Below are 16,468 nucleotides of genomic sequence, written 5' to 3' on the forward strand. Positions count from 1 at the left end.
ATATAATGAATTCATGGAAAAACAGTAGGACATTGAGGTTTCAGATTGTTTTTAGTAGGTGCCCTCTTTGTACTAGAATGGGTGGGACAGAGCCTAATGGCTGGCTGTTGAGTTGCTGAAGCAGGTGAGCATTGTGTTGCTAATTGGATATTTTAACTAAATATCTACTCAATAGTATGGATGATGTCTTTAATGGAAAAGCTCAAGGGAAAAGGATAGCAGTCAGAGTTGTAAATAAGCACTTTTATCTCTGGTATTATCTTGATTAAGTGTATTGTTCAGTTGTGTCTCATACAAAAGACTGAATATTTTGAACTGACCTAGTTAGCAGCTTCATAGCAAACAAAAAAGAATTTAGAAAAACATGACTTTTTATTTTCTGTGTGGCTTCAGAATTTATTTTTGAGATGAGTGTCAAGGGTGCAGTTAACATAAATTATGGTTTTATTTTGTCTATGTGAAGATGATTTTTTTGCCGTCTTTCTTTAGTGAGATCATTCTTTGTTTTTTCCCTTCCCCCATTTTAAATTGTTGCAGGTCTTTGGTGCTCTAATTAGTGAGTAGTTGAGTTAAACTTATTTTCTTCACAATGGTGATCAGATTAGATTAAGCTCAAGCACATTTAATTTAAATTGAATCCAGTCTGCCAACTGAATTATCTGGAAATATTCAATGGTGCTTTTATATGTGCAGGATGAACAATTGGGAGTTGGGTTAGTGGTTTATGGGCTTAATAACTCAGGATGAAATTAAAACTTGACTCACAAGGGTCTGAAACTCTCACCCTCACTTTTGAGAAAAAGTAGACAAGTAAGAATGGTGAAGTACTATATTTTACTCTAACCATTTTTTGTTATAATTCACAAAAACTGGAATTTGTAGCCCAATTTTCCTGCGTATCTCGGTCGTCCGTTATATCTTAACAGCCATTCTACAGCCTAACTGTGGATCCTTTGTGCAATTAAGGTAAATTTTTCACTTCGGCAGTTTTGACTCCCAAAAGTTGTCTTTATCTGCTGTATGATTTGGGCTATTCTCACAGGTTACATGATTTCAACCCCTCCAATGCTGTTTTCACCTTGTATGCACATGGAGAGCAAGTATGTGCACACTAACTTTTCAACATGGGTCACTCAACAGTAGCTGTGAGGAGGTGCTTTGGCTGAATATTTCCTACCAACAACAACAATAACTATTTGTATTTATGTAATACCATTAGTGTAGTAAAATGTTCCAAGTTGCATCAGAGGAACATGATCAAACAAAATCTGATACCAAGCCAATAACTCGCAATAGCTTACTCTACATGTCAGCCAAGAAATTTCTAGGTTCAATCCCTGCTGTTGGCTTAGCTGGTTTAATCTAGGACAAGGCTAACACAGGTCCTTGAGTATGAACCATTAGGGTTTAAAGTTCAAGACCAAGAAAATCACAGGCAAGGTTACCACAAAATAGAGATGAATGCTGAAAAAGGCTGTAGCAGACTACTGGATGTCTTGAGGTTATGGAAAGCATTTTATAAAGGCAACCTCTTTCTTTCTCCCAAGAGGAACAATGAACAAATTGTTGGGGGGAGAAGGGGAGTTGGTGGAGTGGGGATCATGAGTCAGCTGCCCCAGAGCTTGGTGCTGGGACCAAGCTAATTTATCTCAATGATTTTGATTTAGAAACTGAACAAAAAAATGGTCAAATTTGCAGATGATAGCAAACAAGTAGTGTCGGTGAAATGAGAGGAGGCAGTTCAGAAATTATAAACAAGTTGGGTAGAATATATACATCAGTGGCAATAACAGATAAAATTACTTCACAGATACTCCACATAGGAAGGAAAAATAGTTGACACTTGTCCTAGGTAGTAATGGTCCCAGGTTTGGGACGTGCTGTTAAAGAAACCTCTGCATGTGGTGTGCCAATGGTGGAAGGAGTGAATGTTTAAGGGGAGGAAAGATGGGGTATTAATTAAGCAGGCTGCTTTGTCCTAGACTTCCATGTGACAATCTATTCTCAGGAGCCTGCCAACCCAATTCTGTACCTGTTTGTTAAAAATTTGCCCAGTGGTTTATTTTTATTCTTCAATCTGAACAGCCGAATATTGGGAACTTTGACCCATGAGAAATTGTGACTGTCAACCATATCCAACCATTCCACAGTGCTATTATCTTTCACTATCACTAAAGATTGCCTGAAGCACCATTTTTAGGATAGAACTTGAATCGCTGGTTATTAAGAATATGATGTGCTACAATGGAAATGATTCTGGTGGAAATAGCAAGTTTATCCTCTCACTATCTTTATTTTTCTTTGTCTGACAGATGTGAAGCTTAAATGGGTCCAATTATTGGCATGTCACCAACAAAGAAGGCTGAGATGCCAGGCATAGGAGACACTTGCAGCTTGAATTCAAGTTGCACAGTAGACATTCTTCCAGAGATGGCTGGTGCCACAAGCATGAAAACCATTTCCGCAGACAAAGGAATGGCGGACGATGAGGAGCTTACAAATCTGAACTGGCTTCATGAAAATAAAAACCTCCTGAAGAACTTCAGTCTGGGTAGTGAGATGCTTCGCAGTGTTAGTCCTACACGTGACATCACCGAAGAAGATGCGTCGCCTTCACCTCTCTCAGATTCTCTAAACAATGACAATCGTGGATTGAACTCCAAGCCTCCTTATTCTTTTAGCTGCCTTATTTTTATGGCGATTGAACACTCAGCCAGAAAATGCCTTCCAGTTAAGGATATCTACAATTGGATATTGGAACGTTTTCCATATTTTACCAATGCGCCCACTGGCTGGAAGAACTCTGTAAGGCACAATCTGTCCTTGAATAAGTGTTTCCGGAAGGTGGAGAAAGACCATGGCAAGGTAAGTGTACATCATTCAGTGTCTCAGCATAGACACACCAAGTAGTAACATATAAAAATTCTCTGCTTCCTTAATAGCTCAGCTATTAGACATACTCAATAATGTGGACCACATATACCAGTAAGGTTCAGATTTGATTCTTGGCCCGTATATGCTGATCTGAGCTGGATAATGATTGGGGCACTTCAATAAACATGAGTATTGGTGAGGAAAATTGAGCCAGGATTCCTGCTCCAGCTATGTTAGTTCATGACAGAATTCCTAGGATGAAGGGTTGTCTTACGAGGAAATGTTGAGCAGGTTGGGTCTATGCTCATTGGAATTTAGAAGAATAAGAGGTGATCTTATAGAAACATTTAAGATCCTTATCACAGGGGAGATGCTAAGGGGATGTTTCCCCTGTGGAGGCATCTAGAACTAGGAGGCACTTTCGAAAGTTTTGAAATAAGAGGTCTCCCATTTAAGATGGAGATGAGGAATGCCATGGATGGAATTTATGTTTTTTTACTGCTTGTAATTAATATTATTTGTATTTGAGGGGTGTAAGTTTACTTACCCTGAGAGTGATTGTCCCAATTTAAATAATTTCAGAAGCAAGTTTTTTGTGAATTTAAAAGTAAGGAAGGTTAGTTATCACACACTTGCATGGGAGGTTTAGAACATAATAGCTTACTCAGTCACCTCACCCACACTTCCACTCACACAAAGATTAGATAAAAATGAGGGAGGAACAATACAATTACAATTTATGATAGTTTCAGTCTCTTTCATAGCAGGTTGTAGTTTCTTAGATGAGTTGATGCTTTGGTTGGAGTGAAGGTCTTGTAAGACGAAGGATTCTCAATATGTTGCGAGATTTCTTGTGATTGAATTTCCAGGAGGCTGGTTCTTAGGTGAACTTGAAGTTGGAACAGGTTGCGGAAAGTCCTCCTCCTTTGTTAGGAATCTCCCACCTTCAAAGTATTGCTCTTTATTACCTTGGCTGCTTGGATGACTTTGCAGCTGGTTGATGGCTTCCAGTGGAAATCAGTCTGCAGAACAGCTTCTTACTTTTTTAAAAGTAAGCAACAAACATGGCCGTCTTACTATGTGACCCATTACAAGTCCAAAGTCCTTTTCCAAATAAGAAAGCCAAAGGTCATGGGGAGTTGGTGGGGGGAAGTGTGGACAGGCAGGAAGGTGGAGTTAAGGGCACAATCAGACCAGCCATGATTTTATTGATTGGCAGAGCCGGCTAAGGAGCCAAACGGTCTACTCCTCCTATGTCTTGTGCTCTTATGTAACTAAGTTTGGTTGTGGTTTTTATTTGTCTGAGCTCATAAATTAAGAATGGACATCTGGGGGAGATACTGGAGGAGTCTTGAACCTGTTGAACTGAGATCCTCCGTAAGTGTCAGCAGGAGAGTGGCTGATACATGTAAACATGGAGTGATAGTATTCAAATGATTAATGGTAAATAACACAATGTATTTATAATGGATTTTTAAAATAATATGGTCACTCGTGAGTAGTCTGGAGTACTTACATTTACTATCCTGTCCTGTCCTTTTAAGGCAGTGGTTCTCCACCTTTTTTGTTTGAAAAATCCCTTTTCAAATGGATTCGTATCATGGGGAGAAATTTCCCCCCTACAGGGTGGTTGTGTGGGAGCGGGCGCAAAACCGGTTAGCGCCCCCGATTGGGTCTGCATTGCCATTTTACGTGGGCTGGCCAATTAAGGCCCGCCCAGCATGACGCGCACCCGGAAGTGCTGAGCACCCCCTGTGCGGGGTGGGGGGGGGGGGGGTCCGTGAGTCAGGGCCTGTGCACTTTTGTGCGAAAGAGTGCAGAAATCTCCAAGGCACAGAGGCGCCTCAGGGAGATTAGTTTAAGTTTTAAACATCTAAATAAAGAAATTAAAACATTTTAAAACCTTTCCCCTCATGTGACAGTCAATTAATCTTTAAAAATTTTAATTCAATTTTTAAACACTTCATGAAACCTCATCCTGCCCGTGGATGAGGTTCCATGAAAAATGTGAAGGCAGCCTGGGCTCTTCGCCTGCCCACCAACCTTAAGGTTGGACGGGCAGCTCAATCTATTAGATCAATTAGTTTTTAACAGGCCTTAATAGGCCTTAGACAGTTTGGTGGGTGCGCAGCCGAGTCGCAGCCATATTCTTAGCAGTCTAGATGCCATATGCTGAAATTCTATCCCTAAACCCCATTTCCTCCTTTAAAGACCCTCCTTTATCAAGATTTTAATCCCCTCCTTGGAGCTCGTCATTTCATTTTTTTGATTACCGCTCTCTGTAGTGCAATGGGATGTTGTTCTATGTTAAAATTCCACTATGTAGATGCAAGTTGTTGTTGATGTATCATCTTGATTATGTTCACTTTCCTGTGGTCAGGTCATGAGCGCAATTATTTTTTATTCATTTGTGAGATGTGGGCATCTCTGGCAAGGCTAGCACTTATTGCCCATTCCTAATTTCCCTTGGTGATGAGACACCTTCTTGAACTGCTGCAGCCCATGTGGTGAAGATACAACCCAAGTGTTATTAAGTGGGAAGCTCCAGGATTTTGACCCAGCAATGATGAAGGAATAGCATATTTCCAGGTCAGGATTGGGGCCCAGAGCCTTTTCTGTATCCAGTGAGCCCAGCCATTCCTTGATATCAAGTGGAGTGAATTGAATTGACTGAAAACTGGCATTTGTGATGGTGGAGGCCTCAGGAGGAGGCTCATCTATTTGGCTCTTCTCATTGAAGATCATTGCAAGTGCTTATGTCTTGTCTTTTGCACTCATGAGCTGGACTCTGCCTTTATTGTGGATGGAATGTTCATGGAGCTTCCTTCTCCTGTTAGTTATGAAATTGTCCACTACTATTCATGACTAGATTTGGCAGGACTGCAGAGGTTGGATGTTAACTCTTGCAAGTGGGATTGCTTAGCACTGTCCTTACATGGCATGCTGCTTTTGCTGTTTAGCATGTATGCTGTCCTGTGCTGTTGCTTCACCAGGTTGGCACCTAATTTTTAGGCATGCCTGGTGCTGTAGGTGGCATAGTATTCTACACTCCTCATTGAATCATGGTTGGTCCCCTGATGATAGTAATGGTATCGTGAGGGGTATGCTAGATGTTCTCCATTTTAATTATGCTCTAGAGGCATGGATCATCTTCATAGATGGTACATTCATCCAGCTTGTGAGGCTCTTTAAAAAGATTATTCTGTGTCTACCTCAATCTCTTTTACCATCGATCTTTACTATCAGCAACAGACTTTCAAAATCATGATTTTTTTGTTATGTGTCTAAGAAATTCCAACTATCTGCTCCTGATCTTGGTCAGCAGAGTTCTTTTGGTCTCAGATTTTACTAGCACCTCTTCATTGAGGTGTGACTTGTCCAAGATATCTTCATTAATGCCTAATGTTCATAGGTTTTAGAGGTATAGCTTTTTAGTTTTAGAAATTGAATTTAAATGTAAGTTCAGTAAGGAAAAAAACCCTGTTAAACATCTAGAGGCTGGCAAACCACACAGACTTAAGATAATTACAATTCAAAAGGTAACTTGTGTTTACAGGATAAAGTTAGAGCAAAAGGGTGAGAGACATTAAACAGCAGGTGCTCTTACTTAGTTAAAGAGCTGGAGATATGACGTCAGCTGTTATTCCAGTAAAGGATACAATTTATTCATGTAGTTTCCCAGAATTAAGGTAAGCGTTGGAATTTAAAGGTAGTTAATTTGCATTTCTACCTAGGAACATACCGTGTGTGACACATTGCCATGGAGATGGGTGGAGCTCAGTGAGATTCTTTGTTTTGAGTTATTTTGGTGAAATCAGTTAGGGCATAGCCAGCAGGCAAGACTGGTTGAGAAGCAGCTTAGAACTGGAGTCAGTTTTGGGTCTTATGGGATAAAGTCAGACCTATACCTTGAAGTGGAGTAAATGCTAGATCCATGGCGCAGGCTACGAGTGGGACCTAGTATTCAGTATAAAACAAAGTTGGTAAAAGGAAAAAAAATACTGGAATATTTGTTTAGCTGGAAGCTAAAGGAAGAAATCTACAGTAATCTTCGCAATAAAATGCTGTTAACATTGTTGCAGTTGGAGTTCTGGAAGTAATCAGCTTGGTTGCAGTTTGAAGTCATTGCAGCGGGCTATTGGAAACCAAAGATGTTTTCTGATGTTTTAAGCACTGCGTAGGAGTCGCAGGGAGGCCCATACTTGAGCTGTGGAGTAATTGTGAGGTCTGTAAAGAAACTGAAGGGTCGCTAAGCCAAAAGCTGATGGAAGGACCCCCATAAAATCTTTTACTTTGGCAAATAGCTGGAACACTGAAAATAAATCAGAGTGAATTCCAGAGAGCGGTGATATACCTTTTGGTTTGGTCCCAGAGAGAAAAAGTGAGTGAACCTTAAAGATTTTGTAAAATAAGGGAATTATTGGAGGTAAATTGAAAGTAAAACTGAGTTAAAAGTACAAGTCTTTATAAGCTACAATGTTGTTAATAGTGCTTACGTTAAATAAAAAAGTTTGTTTTTGTTTAAAAACATGAAATCTTGTGGCACGGTTCTATTGGTTAATTACAGGGTGTTTGGATTCTTTTTAAAAATTCTAACGGTCCCTAAAAGGATCATAATACAGATCTACTGTTGCTAATGGCCCAAAGCACCTCGTGGATGCTCAGTTTTGAGTTGCTAGTTTTTTCTGAATCCTATCCCGCTTAGCATGGTGATATTGCCACACAACACGAGGAATGGTGATTTCAGTGTGAAGACAGGACCTCATCTCCACAGGATTGTGCAGTGATCATTCCTACTCATTCAGTCATGAACAGGTGTGACAAGTGGTTCTAGAGTCATTACGGTACAGAAGAGGCCATTTGGCCTATCCAGTCTATGTCAGCTCCAGATGGAGCAATCCAGTCAGTCCCATTTGAGGGAAATAAATTTGCATGGCTACGGGAAATCCCACAGCCATGAAAATTTATTTCCCTCAAGTATCCATTCAATTTCCTTTTGAAATAATTGATCATTAGATGAAGTAGATTTTTCCTCTCATGATTGTTCTCTCACCATCTGCTACAGGCCAGTCTGGAAGGTATGTCCTTTGGGACCCCGCCAGCTCAGTAAGTAGTGGTACTACCGAGCCATTCTTAGTGATGGCTGTTGAAGCCCCCCACTCCCACCCAGAGAACATTTTGTGGTGTTCAACATGAGGGAGTGCTGATTCATCAGCTGAGGGTGGGGGATATGTGGTAATCAGCAGGAGGTTTCCATGTCCATGTTTAACCTGATGTTATGAGACTTCATGGGGTCTGGGTTGAGGACTCCCGGGGCAACACCCTGCTGACTGTACACCACTATGATGGATCGATCCTGCAGTGACACAGGTGATGGAGGAATCTGGGATATTGGCAGAAATATATGATTCTGTGACTATTACTATTTTGGGCTGGTGCTTGACTAGTCTGTGGGACAGTTCTCCTGATTTTGGTATAATTTTCCAGATTAAGGGGACTTTGCAGGGTCAACTGGACTAGGTCTTTGTCATGCTGGTGCCTAGGTCTGGTTTTATTCTTAGTAAACTTTTTCAGAATGGTTTAATACAACTGAGTGGCTTGCTAGGCCATCTCAGAAGGCAATTAAGAGTTACTTGTAGGCCATACTGGGTAAGGACAGTAGATTTGCTTCCCTAAAGGACATTAATAACTAGATGAGTTTTTTTCAAGCAATCCAACAGTATCGTGGTCATCATAACCAAAAGTAGCTTTTTATTCATGATTTATTTCATAAACTAAATTTAAATTCCCCAGCTGATAGCTGACAACTCATGGTGCTGGAATACTCATCCAGGAACATAAGCACTATGATATAGTACCTGTATATATTTACTGTATATACTTACAATTTTTGTGCATCATTAGCCTTGTGTAGGGAAATAGCCAAATGAGAAGATAGCACTTTGGGTGATATTTAAGAGGATGTGGAAACATCTCCTTGAATGTTCACATACTTCAAATAGGAATCAGTGGTCAGGAGCAGCAATCTTGGTTGATTCTTTTGCACTGAGGTCAATTAAAGCATCTTTCAAGGGTCCAGCTAAATTAGGAAAGATTAAATGTCAAACCTGAAGCCTTCCTGGTTTGTATAGCCCAGTGCCACAACATTTATTTGCTGGGCTATAATTTTGTATGCTTGTAGTGAACATAATTCCTTCTCTTTTCAGATTGCCTAGTGTAACAAGTGGAATGAGCTCACCTAACCCAGTTGTTGGTCAAGTTGACAGTGACCCCTCATCTAGAACTAGGAATCTCTATTTAAAAATAAGGGGTCACTCATTAAAGACAGATGAGGAGACAATTTTTTCTCTCAGGGGGTTGTGAGTCTTTGGAACTCTCTTCTTCAAAAGGTGGTGGAAGCAGAGTCTTTGAATATTTTAAGGCAGAGCTAGATAGATTCTTGATCAACAAGGGGGTGAAAGGTTATCGGGGTAGGCAGGAATGTGGGGTCGATGTTATGTTCAGATCAGCCATGATCTTGCTGAATGGCGGAGCAGGCTCGAGGGGCTGAGTGGCTTACTCCTCCTAATTCGTATTTATGTTCGTAAAAGACACTTTAGGCATTACTGTCCTATGTGGCACCTTTGCCTCACAGATGTGAAGCTTTTGGTGCAGACACTTTTGGCTGTTCAAGTCAGGTTGAAAATAGCAGGATTGTCTAAACCAACAATAAATTTATTTTTCAGTTTTCCCCATAGAAAAAGAAATAATTTCTTGGTTTTAATTTTCTGTGTTTGCTGGTAGAATTTTAACATTATTTCCTTTTAATGTCAGGGTGGGGGTGGAGAAAACCTTTACAATTGGTTACATTTGCAAAGCAGTCAGGAAGTTGCTAAGCGGGTATGGGTTTCAATTTGTGGCCTGGTTTTGAGTTGCCATGGCAACATTTCCTTTAGCTCTATCAGTTTTTGACCTGCCGGTAATGTAATACATGACTGTGATCTGGCTTAAGTGGATAAGACTATTAATGCTTGTAGGCAAACCATGTGCTTCCTGTTTGTTGAAATTTGTTCCTGATTCAGGCCACATACAGAACTTCATACAAATGCAGTGACCAGAAGTTCATTTTGGAACATATGGATACTTCTATTTGTGATGAATGAATCTTACTCATCTCCTTCCCCCGTAAAAATATAATTCTTCTTCCAGCATCTGAATTACTCAGACTTATTTCCCAATTTCAGGACATTCCTGGTCTTTACTATTGTATACTTGATACATTAATGAGCTGCAAGAATACAGGTCTTAACATTATAATTGTGTCAATTTGTGAGGTATGCAGCTTATAGTGTAACCATGTGCCAGTCAGTGGCCTGATTTACGAATATAAGGATTTTGCGATATAACAGTGTGACAGTTCAGTAACCACACCAGTGGGAATAATAGCCTTCATACCTACGTTAAATCTTCTCTGGTAGTCTTCCATCTCAGATGATTGTTTGTATCTTGTTGATCAACTCTGTATTAAACACTGCCTGGTGTGATTCAAGATCCCCATCTGGTATGGCAATCTCTGCCGCATTTGCTGCAGAGGAAGACAGTGAGCTGAGAACGTGCAGGATTCTCTGGACTCTGTTTTCTCTGGGTCCTTTTCTCAGCCAGCTGAGCTTTCAGTTTCTCTTAACATCTTCTGATGCCTACAGTCAGCCTCCATTTGTCTGTATCACTGCCCACCATCTTTATATCTTGCTTGCATATCTAGTGGAGATATGGACATCCAGCAGGTTGTGACCCAGTGACTAGTTTACCGTACAGAACAACATGATACAGGGTATATGACCGATATCCATCCGATGTCTACACCAGCTCAGCCACATTCAATGTAATGAGTTTATGCTGATGGAATTAGCATGCTCCAGGACCTCCAAGTTGGCTACCCAGTCCTGCCAAGAGATGCTGAGGATGTGACTGAGGCAGCAAAGTTGGAAAACTGTTCAGCCTTTTCTCCTGCCTAGCATAATTGTCCAGGTCTCACTACTTTAAACGAGAGCACTGAGGATGCAGGCTTAGTAAACTCGTAGATTGGTGTTCTAGGTCAGGTTGCTGTTGTTCCACATTGTTAAATCATAGTTTTGGATGAGGGAACCAAATGTAATATTTCCAAGTTTGCTGATGACACAAAACGTGGCAGGAATGTGAGCAATGAGAAGGGTGTTGAGAGGCTTCCAGGCAACTTAGACAGGTTGATTGACTGGGCAAACACATGGCAGATGCAGTATAACATAGATAAGTGTGAAGTTATCCACTTTGGTAGGAAAAACAGAATGGCAGAGTATCATTTAAATGGTGATAGCTTGAGAAATGTTGATGTACAATGGGAACTGGGTGTCCTTGTACACCAATCACTGAAAACAAGCATGCAGGTGCAGCAAGCGGTTAAGAAGGCAAATAGCCTTCATTGCAAGAGAACTGGAGTACAGGAGCAAGGATGTCTTACTACAGCTGTATGGGGCCTCGATGAGACCACACCTGAAGTATTGTGTGCGGTTTTGGTCTCCTTACTTAAGAAAGGATATACTTGCCATAGAGGGAGTGCAGCGAAGGTTCACCAGACTGATTCCTGGGATGGCAGGATTGTCGTATGAGGAGAGATTAGCTGACTGGGTCTGTATTCACTGGAGTTTAGAAAAATAAGAGATCTCATTGAAACATATAAAATTCTGACCGGGATGTACAGACTGGATGCAGGGATGATATTTCCTCTGTCTAGGGTGTTTAGAACAAGGGGTCATGGTCTCAGGATATGGGATAGACCATTTAGGACTGAGATGAGGAGAAACTGTTTCACACACAGGGTGGTGAACCTATGGAATTCTCTACCACAGAAGGCTGTGGAAGCCAAGTCATTCAGTACATTTAAGAAGGAAATAGATCGATTTCTGGGCTCCAAAGGCGTCAAAGGGTATGGGGAGAGCGCAGAAGTACGGCATTAAAATAGAGGATCAATCATGATCATATTGAATGGTGGAGCAGGCTTGAAGGGCCGAATGTTTGCATTTTGTGTAAACAAAACAGCATTTGACCAGCGCAAAGTTTGTCCTGTAAGTTGTTTATAATGATTGTGGCTTGCAATAAATGGGGTAAGCTCAAGACGGGATTATTTTCTTAGAATAAAATGGAGCAGTTTGTATCCCACTGGGTAGAAGAGTGATTGTGATTACTAGTTTAAAATTGAGAGCTGATACCAGTGGTAACAGCTTAAATTGGCAGTGTATTACATAGAACTTTGGGTGTTTTATTTCTTATTGACACTGACTTTGAAGAGTTTAAATGGTGCAATAAGCATTCCTTTGAAGGCCGTGCTATTTGTAACAGGCTTGTTTTCTGTGTGTTAAAGACTGTGCAGCATGTTGTTTATGCAAACTGCAGTGAAGTGTGATGTTTCCACAAAGTTTCTAAAGCACATAGGTGTGCCCTGTGCTCTTGCTGTTCAATACAAATGTCTGCTTCCAGACATGTGAAAAGGAAGTGTTTATTTACAGAAAACCATCTTAAAGAGACAAAATCACAGGAATGAGTAAGCAAGACTATTCCAGTCCTCACAGCTTTCAACATGTGCCAGGGCTTAGGAGTTTTCTGTTTGGCTTTGTTTGAGGGTCAGTCTCTGTCTTAAGACAATTTTTCTCTTCCTCGTGGCAGTCAAGATCAGAGAAATGTTGGTGAGATTTATGATCAGAAAGCCTGTGACTGATTACATACCATTTAAACAAATAAAGCTATATCTACTTTTAGAGAAAAAAATTCAAATTGGTTGCAGTTTTAAATCAAAATGAGTGAGAAATGTGTGTATGTTTCCTCTTGCATCTCGCTCTCTGCACCATCGCTGGCTAGTGCAGGGAAATGGTAGATCGGCCTCAGCCTATCATCACTTGAAAGCTCGATGCTAAGGGGAATGGCAGTGGCCATCAGGAATTACGTTTGCTAACTCATTTCCTTATTTGGTTGTCTTACAGAGAAAAAAAATGGGGTTTCACATGGCACCATAAGACCATAAGACATAGGAGCAGAAATTAGGCCATTCGGCCCATCGAGTCTGCTCCACCATTCAACCATGGCTGATAAGTTTCTCAACCCCATTCTCCTGCCTTCTCCCCGTAACCTTTGATCCCCTTACCAATCAAGAACCTATCTATCTCACTCTTAAATACACTCAATGACCTGGCCTCCACAGCCTTCTATGGCAATGAATTCCATAGATTCACCACTCTCTGGCTAAAGAAGTTTCTCCTCATCTCTGTTCTAAAAGGTCTTCCCTTTACTCTTTGGCTGTGCCCTGGGGTCCTACTCTCTCCTACTAATGGAAACATCTTCCCCACGTCCACTCTATCCAGGCCTTTCAGTATTCTGTAAGTTTCAATCAGATCCCCCCTCATCCTTCTAAACTGCATCGAGTATAGACGCAGAGTCCTCAAACATTCCTCATATGTTAAGCCTTTCATTCCTGGGATTGTTCTCATGAACCTCCTCTGGACCCTCTCCAGGGCCAGAACATCCTTCCTGAGATATGGGACCCAAAATTGCTCACAATATTCTAAATGTGGTCTGACCAGAGCCTTACAAAGCCTCAACAGCACATCCCTGCTTTTATATTCTAGTCCTCTCGAAATAAATGCCAACATTGCAGACTCAATCTACAAGTTAACCTTAAGAGAATCCTGGAATCCTAGGCCTCCCAAGTCCCTTTGCACCCCAGATTTCTGAATTCTCTCCCCATTTAGAAAATAGTCTATGCCTCTATTCTTCCTACCAAAGTGCATGACCTCACACTTCCCCATGTTGTACTCCATCTGCCACTTCTTTGCCCATTCTCCTAACCTGTCCAAATCCTTCTGCAGCCTCCTCAATTCTACCTGTCCCTCCACCTTTGTATCAAATGCAAAATTAGCCAGGATGCCCTCAGTTCCTTCATCTAGATCATTAATGTATAAAGTGAAAAGTTGTGGTCCCAACACTGACCCCTGCGGAACTCCACTAGTCACCGGCTGCCATCCTGAGAAGGACCTTCTTATCCCCACTCTCTGCCTCCTGCCAGACAGCCAATCTTCTAACCATGCTAGTACCTTGCCTCTAATACCATGGGCTCTTATCTTACTGAGCAGCCTCCTGTGTGGTACCTTGTCAAAGGCCTTCTGGAAGTCCATGTAGATAACATCCATTGGCTCTCCTTTGACTAACCTACTTGTTACCTCCTCAAAGAATTCTAACAGATTTGTCAGGCATGACCTCTCCTTGATGAAACCATGCTGACTTTGCCCTATTTTACCATGTACTTCCAAGTATTCTGAAATCTCATCCTTAATAATGGACTCTAAAATCTTACCAACGACTGAGGTCAGGCTAATCGGCCTGTAATTTCCCGTCTTTTGCTTCATTCCATTCTTAAACGGGGGGTTACATTAGCGATTTTCCAGTCCTCTGGGAACCTCTCTGACTCCTGAAAGATCAGCACTAACGCCTCCACTATCTCTTCAGCTATCTCGTTCAGAACTCTGGGATGTAATCCATCTGGTCCAGGTGATTTATCCACCTTCAGACCTTTCAGTTTTCCTAGCACCTTCTCCTTGGTAATGGCCACCATACTCACCTCTACCCCCCCCCCAACTCTCTTGAACTTTGGGGATGTTACTCGTGTCTTCCACCGTGAAGACTGACACAAAGTACCTATTCAGTTCCTCCGCCTTTTCTTTGTTCCCCACTACTACTTCTCCAGCGTCGTTTTCCAGTGGCCCAATGTCCACTTTTGCCTCTCTCTTACCCTTTATATATCTAAAAAAACTCTTGCAATTTTCTTTTATATTACTGGCTAGTTTACCCTCATATTTAATCTTCTCCCTCCTTATTTCTTTTTTAGTTGTCTTCTGCTGGTCTTTGTACGCTTCCCAATCCCCTGGTTTCCTACTGCTCTTCGCCGCATTGTATGCTTTCTCTTTAGCTTTTATGCTGTCCCTGACTTCCATTGTCAGCCATGGTTGCCTCGTCCTCCCTTTAGTATGCTTCTTCTTCCTAGGGATGAATTTTTGCTGTGTCTCCCAAATTACTCCCAGAAGCTCCTGCCATTGCTGTTCCACTGTCTTTCCTGCTAGGCTCATCTCCTAGTCAGTTCTGGCCAACTCCTCCCTCATGCCTCTGTAGTTGTCTTTATTCAACTGTATTACCATTACATCTGATTCCAGCTTTTTCCTCTCAAATTGCAGGATAAATTCTATCATATTATGGTCACTTCCTCCTAAGGGTTCCTTCACCTTAAGCTCCTTTATCAAATCCACCTCAGTACACATCACTAAATCTAGAATTGCCTGTTCCCTAGTGGGCTCCACCACAAGCTGTTCCAAAAAGCCATCTCGTAGACATTCCACAAATGCCTTTTCTTTGGATCCACTACCAACCTGATTTTCCCAGTCTACCTGCATATTGAAATCCCCCATGATCACTGTAACCTTGCCTTTCTTACACACCTTTTCTATCTCCTGGTGTTTCTCGTGCCTCACATCCTGACTACTGTTCAGAGGCCTGTACATAACTTCCATTTTGCTTTTTTTACCTTTGCGGTTCCTCAATCTACCCACACAGATTCTGTATTATCTGACCTACGTCATTTCTTGCTATCGATTTAATTTCATTTCTTACTAACAAAGCAACACCACGTCCTCTGCCAACTTGCCTATCTTTTCGATAGGATGTATATCCTTGGATATTTAGCTCTCAGTCCTGATCCCCTTGCAGCCATGTCTCACTGATGCCCACCACATTATACCTGCCAATTTCAATCTGTGCGACAAGCTCATTTACCTTATTTCGTATACTGCGTGCATTCAGATATAACACCTTCAGTCCTGTATTTCCCGTTCCCTTTCATACTGCACTGCAACATACTGGATACTGCACTACCCATGGTGGGATAGTTGAAAGCAGAAATACCAGGTTACATCCTACACCAGTTGACATATACTGCACCTGAAACTAGGCTGACTGCTCAGTTTTGGAAAAGCTATTTTTGTACAATTTAATGAATTTCTTTCTAAAATACACTGTGAAACACGGATTGAGTGGTTTGGGGGAAAAAAGGGAATATAACTAGAAGCTGGAAGATGGAGGAAGAATTTGGTGCGGGGGATGGGATCCAAGAGCAAATTTGAGGTTGGTTGTAAGGATACTGTACTGCCCTCAGAAATCTGTCACCATCCTCTGCCTATTCCACGATGACATGCAAACTGCGATCCTCGCCAACGGAACCACCACAGACCCTATCTTAGTAAAGAATGGGTCAAGCAAGGCTGTGTCATCACACCAGTACTCTTCTCCATCTTCCTTGTTGCAATACTGCACCTCACCTCTAGATAATTACCCAAAAGCATGGAGATAATTTACAGAAGACAGGAAGCTGTTCAACTGACGTCACCTTCAATCCAAAACCAAAATCACTCCAACTTCAGTCATTGAGCTCCAGTATGCAGATAACACTCATGTATGCACTCACTGAGGAACTGAGTTCCAGGTCATTGTTGATTCTCTCTCCAAAGAATATGAGAAAATTAGTTTTTCACTAAACACCCGA

General features: G+C 41.4%; 1 protein-coding gene across 2 annotated transcripts in view; it reads left to right on the forward strand.

The window, feature by feature from the left end:
- Nucleotides 1–16,468, forward strand: part of foxn2a (forkhead box N2a) — a 67,688-nt gene that overhangs the window by 14,420 nt on the left and 36,800 nt on the right. For both annotated transcript variants that reach the window (XM_041213422.1, XM_041213431.1), the window contains exon 3: nucleotides 2,313–2,865. In XM_041213422.1, coding sequence (XP_041069356.1) covers nucleotides 2,326–2,865 — 540 coding nt within the window. In that variant the 5' untranslated portion in view covers nucleotides 2,313–2,325. The remainder of the gene's footprint in view (nucleotides 1–2,312; nucleotides 2,866–16,468) is intronic.

This window comes from Carcharodon carcharias, chromosome 2 (assembly GCF_017639515.1).
Source record: "Carcharodon carcharias isolate sCarCar2 chromosome 2, sCarCar2.pri, whole genome shotgun sequence".
Lineage (NCBI taxonomy): Eukaryota > Metazoa > Chordata > Chondrichthyes > Lamniformes > Lamnidae > Carcharodon > Carcharodon carcharias.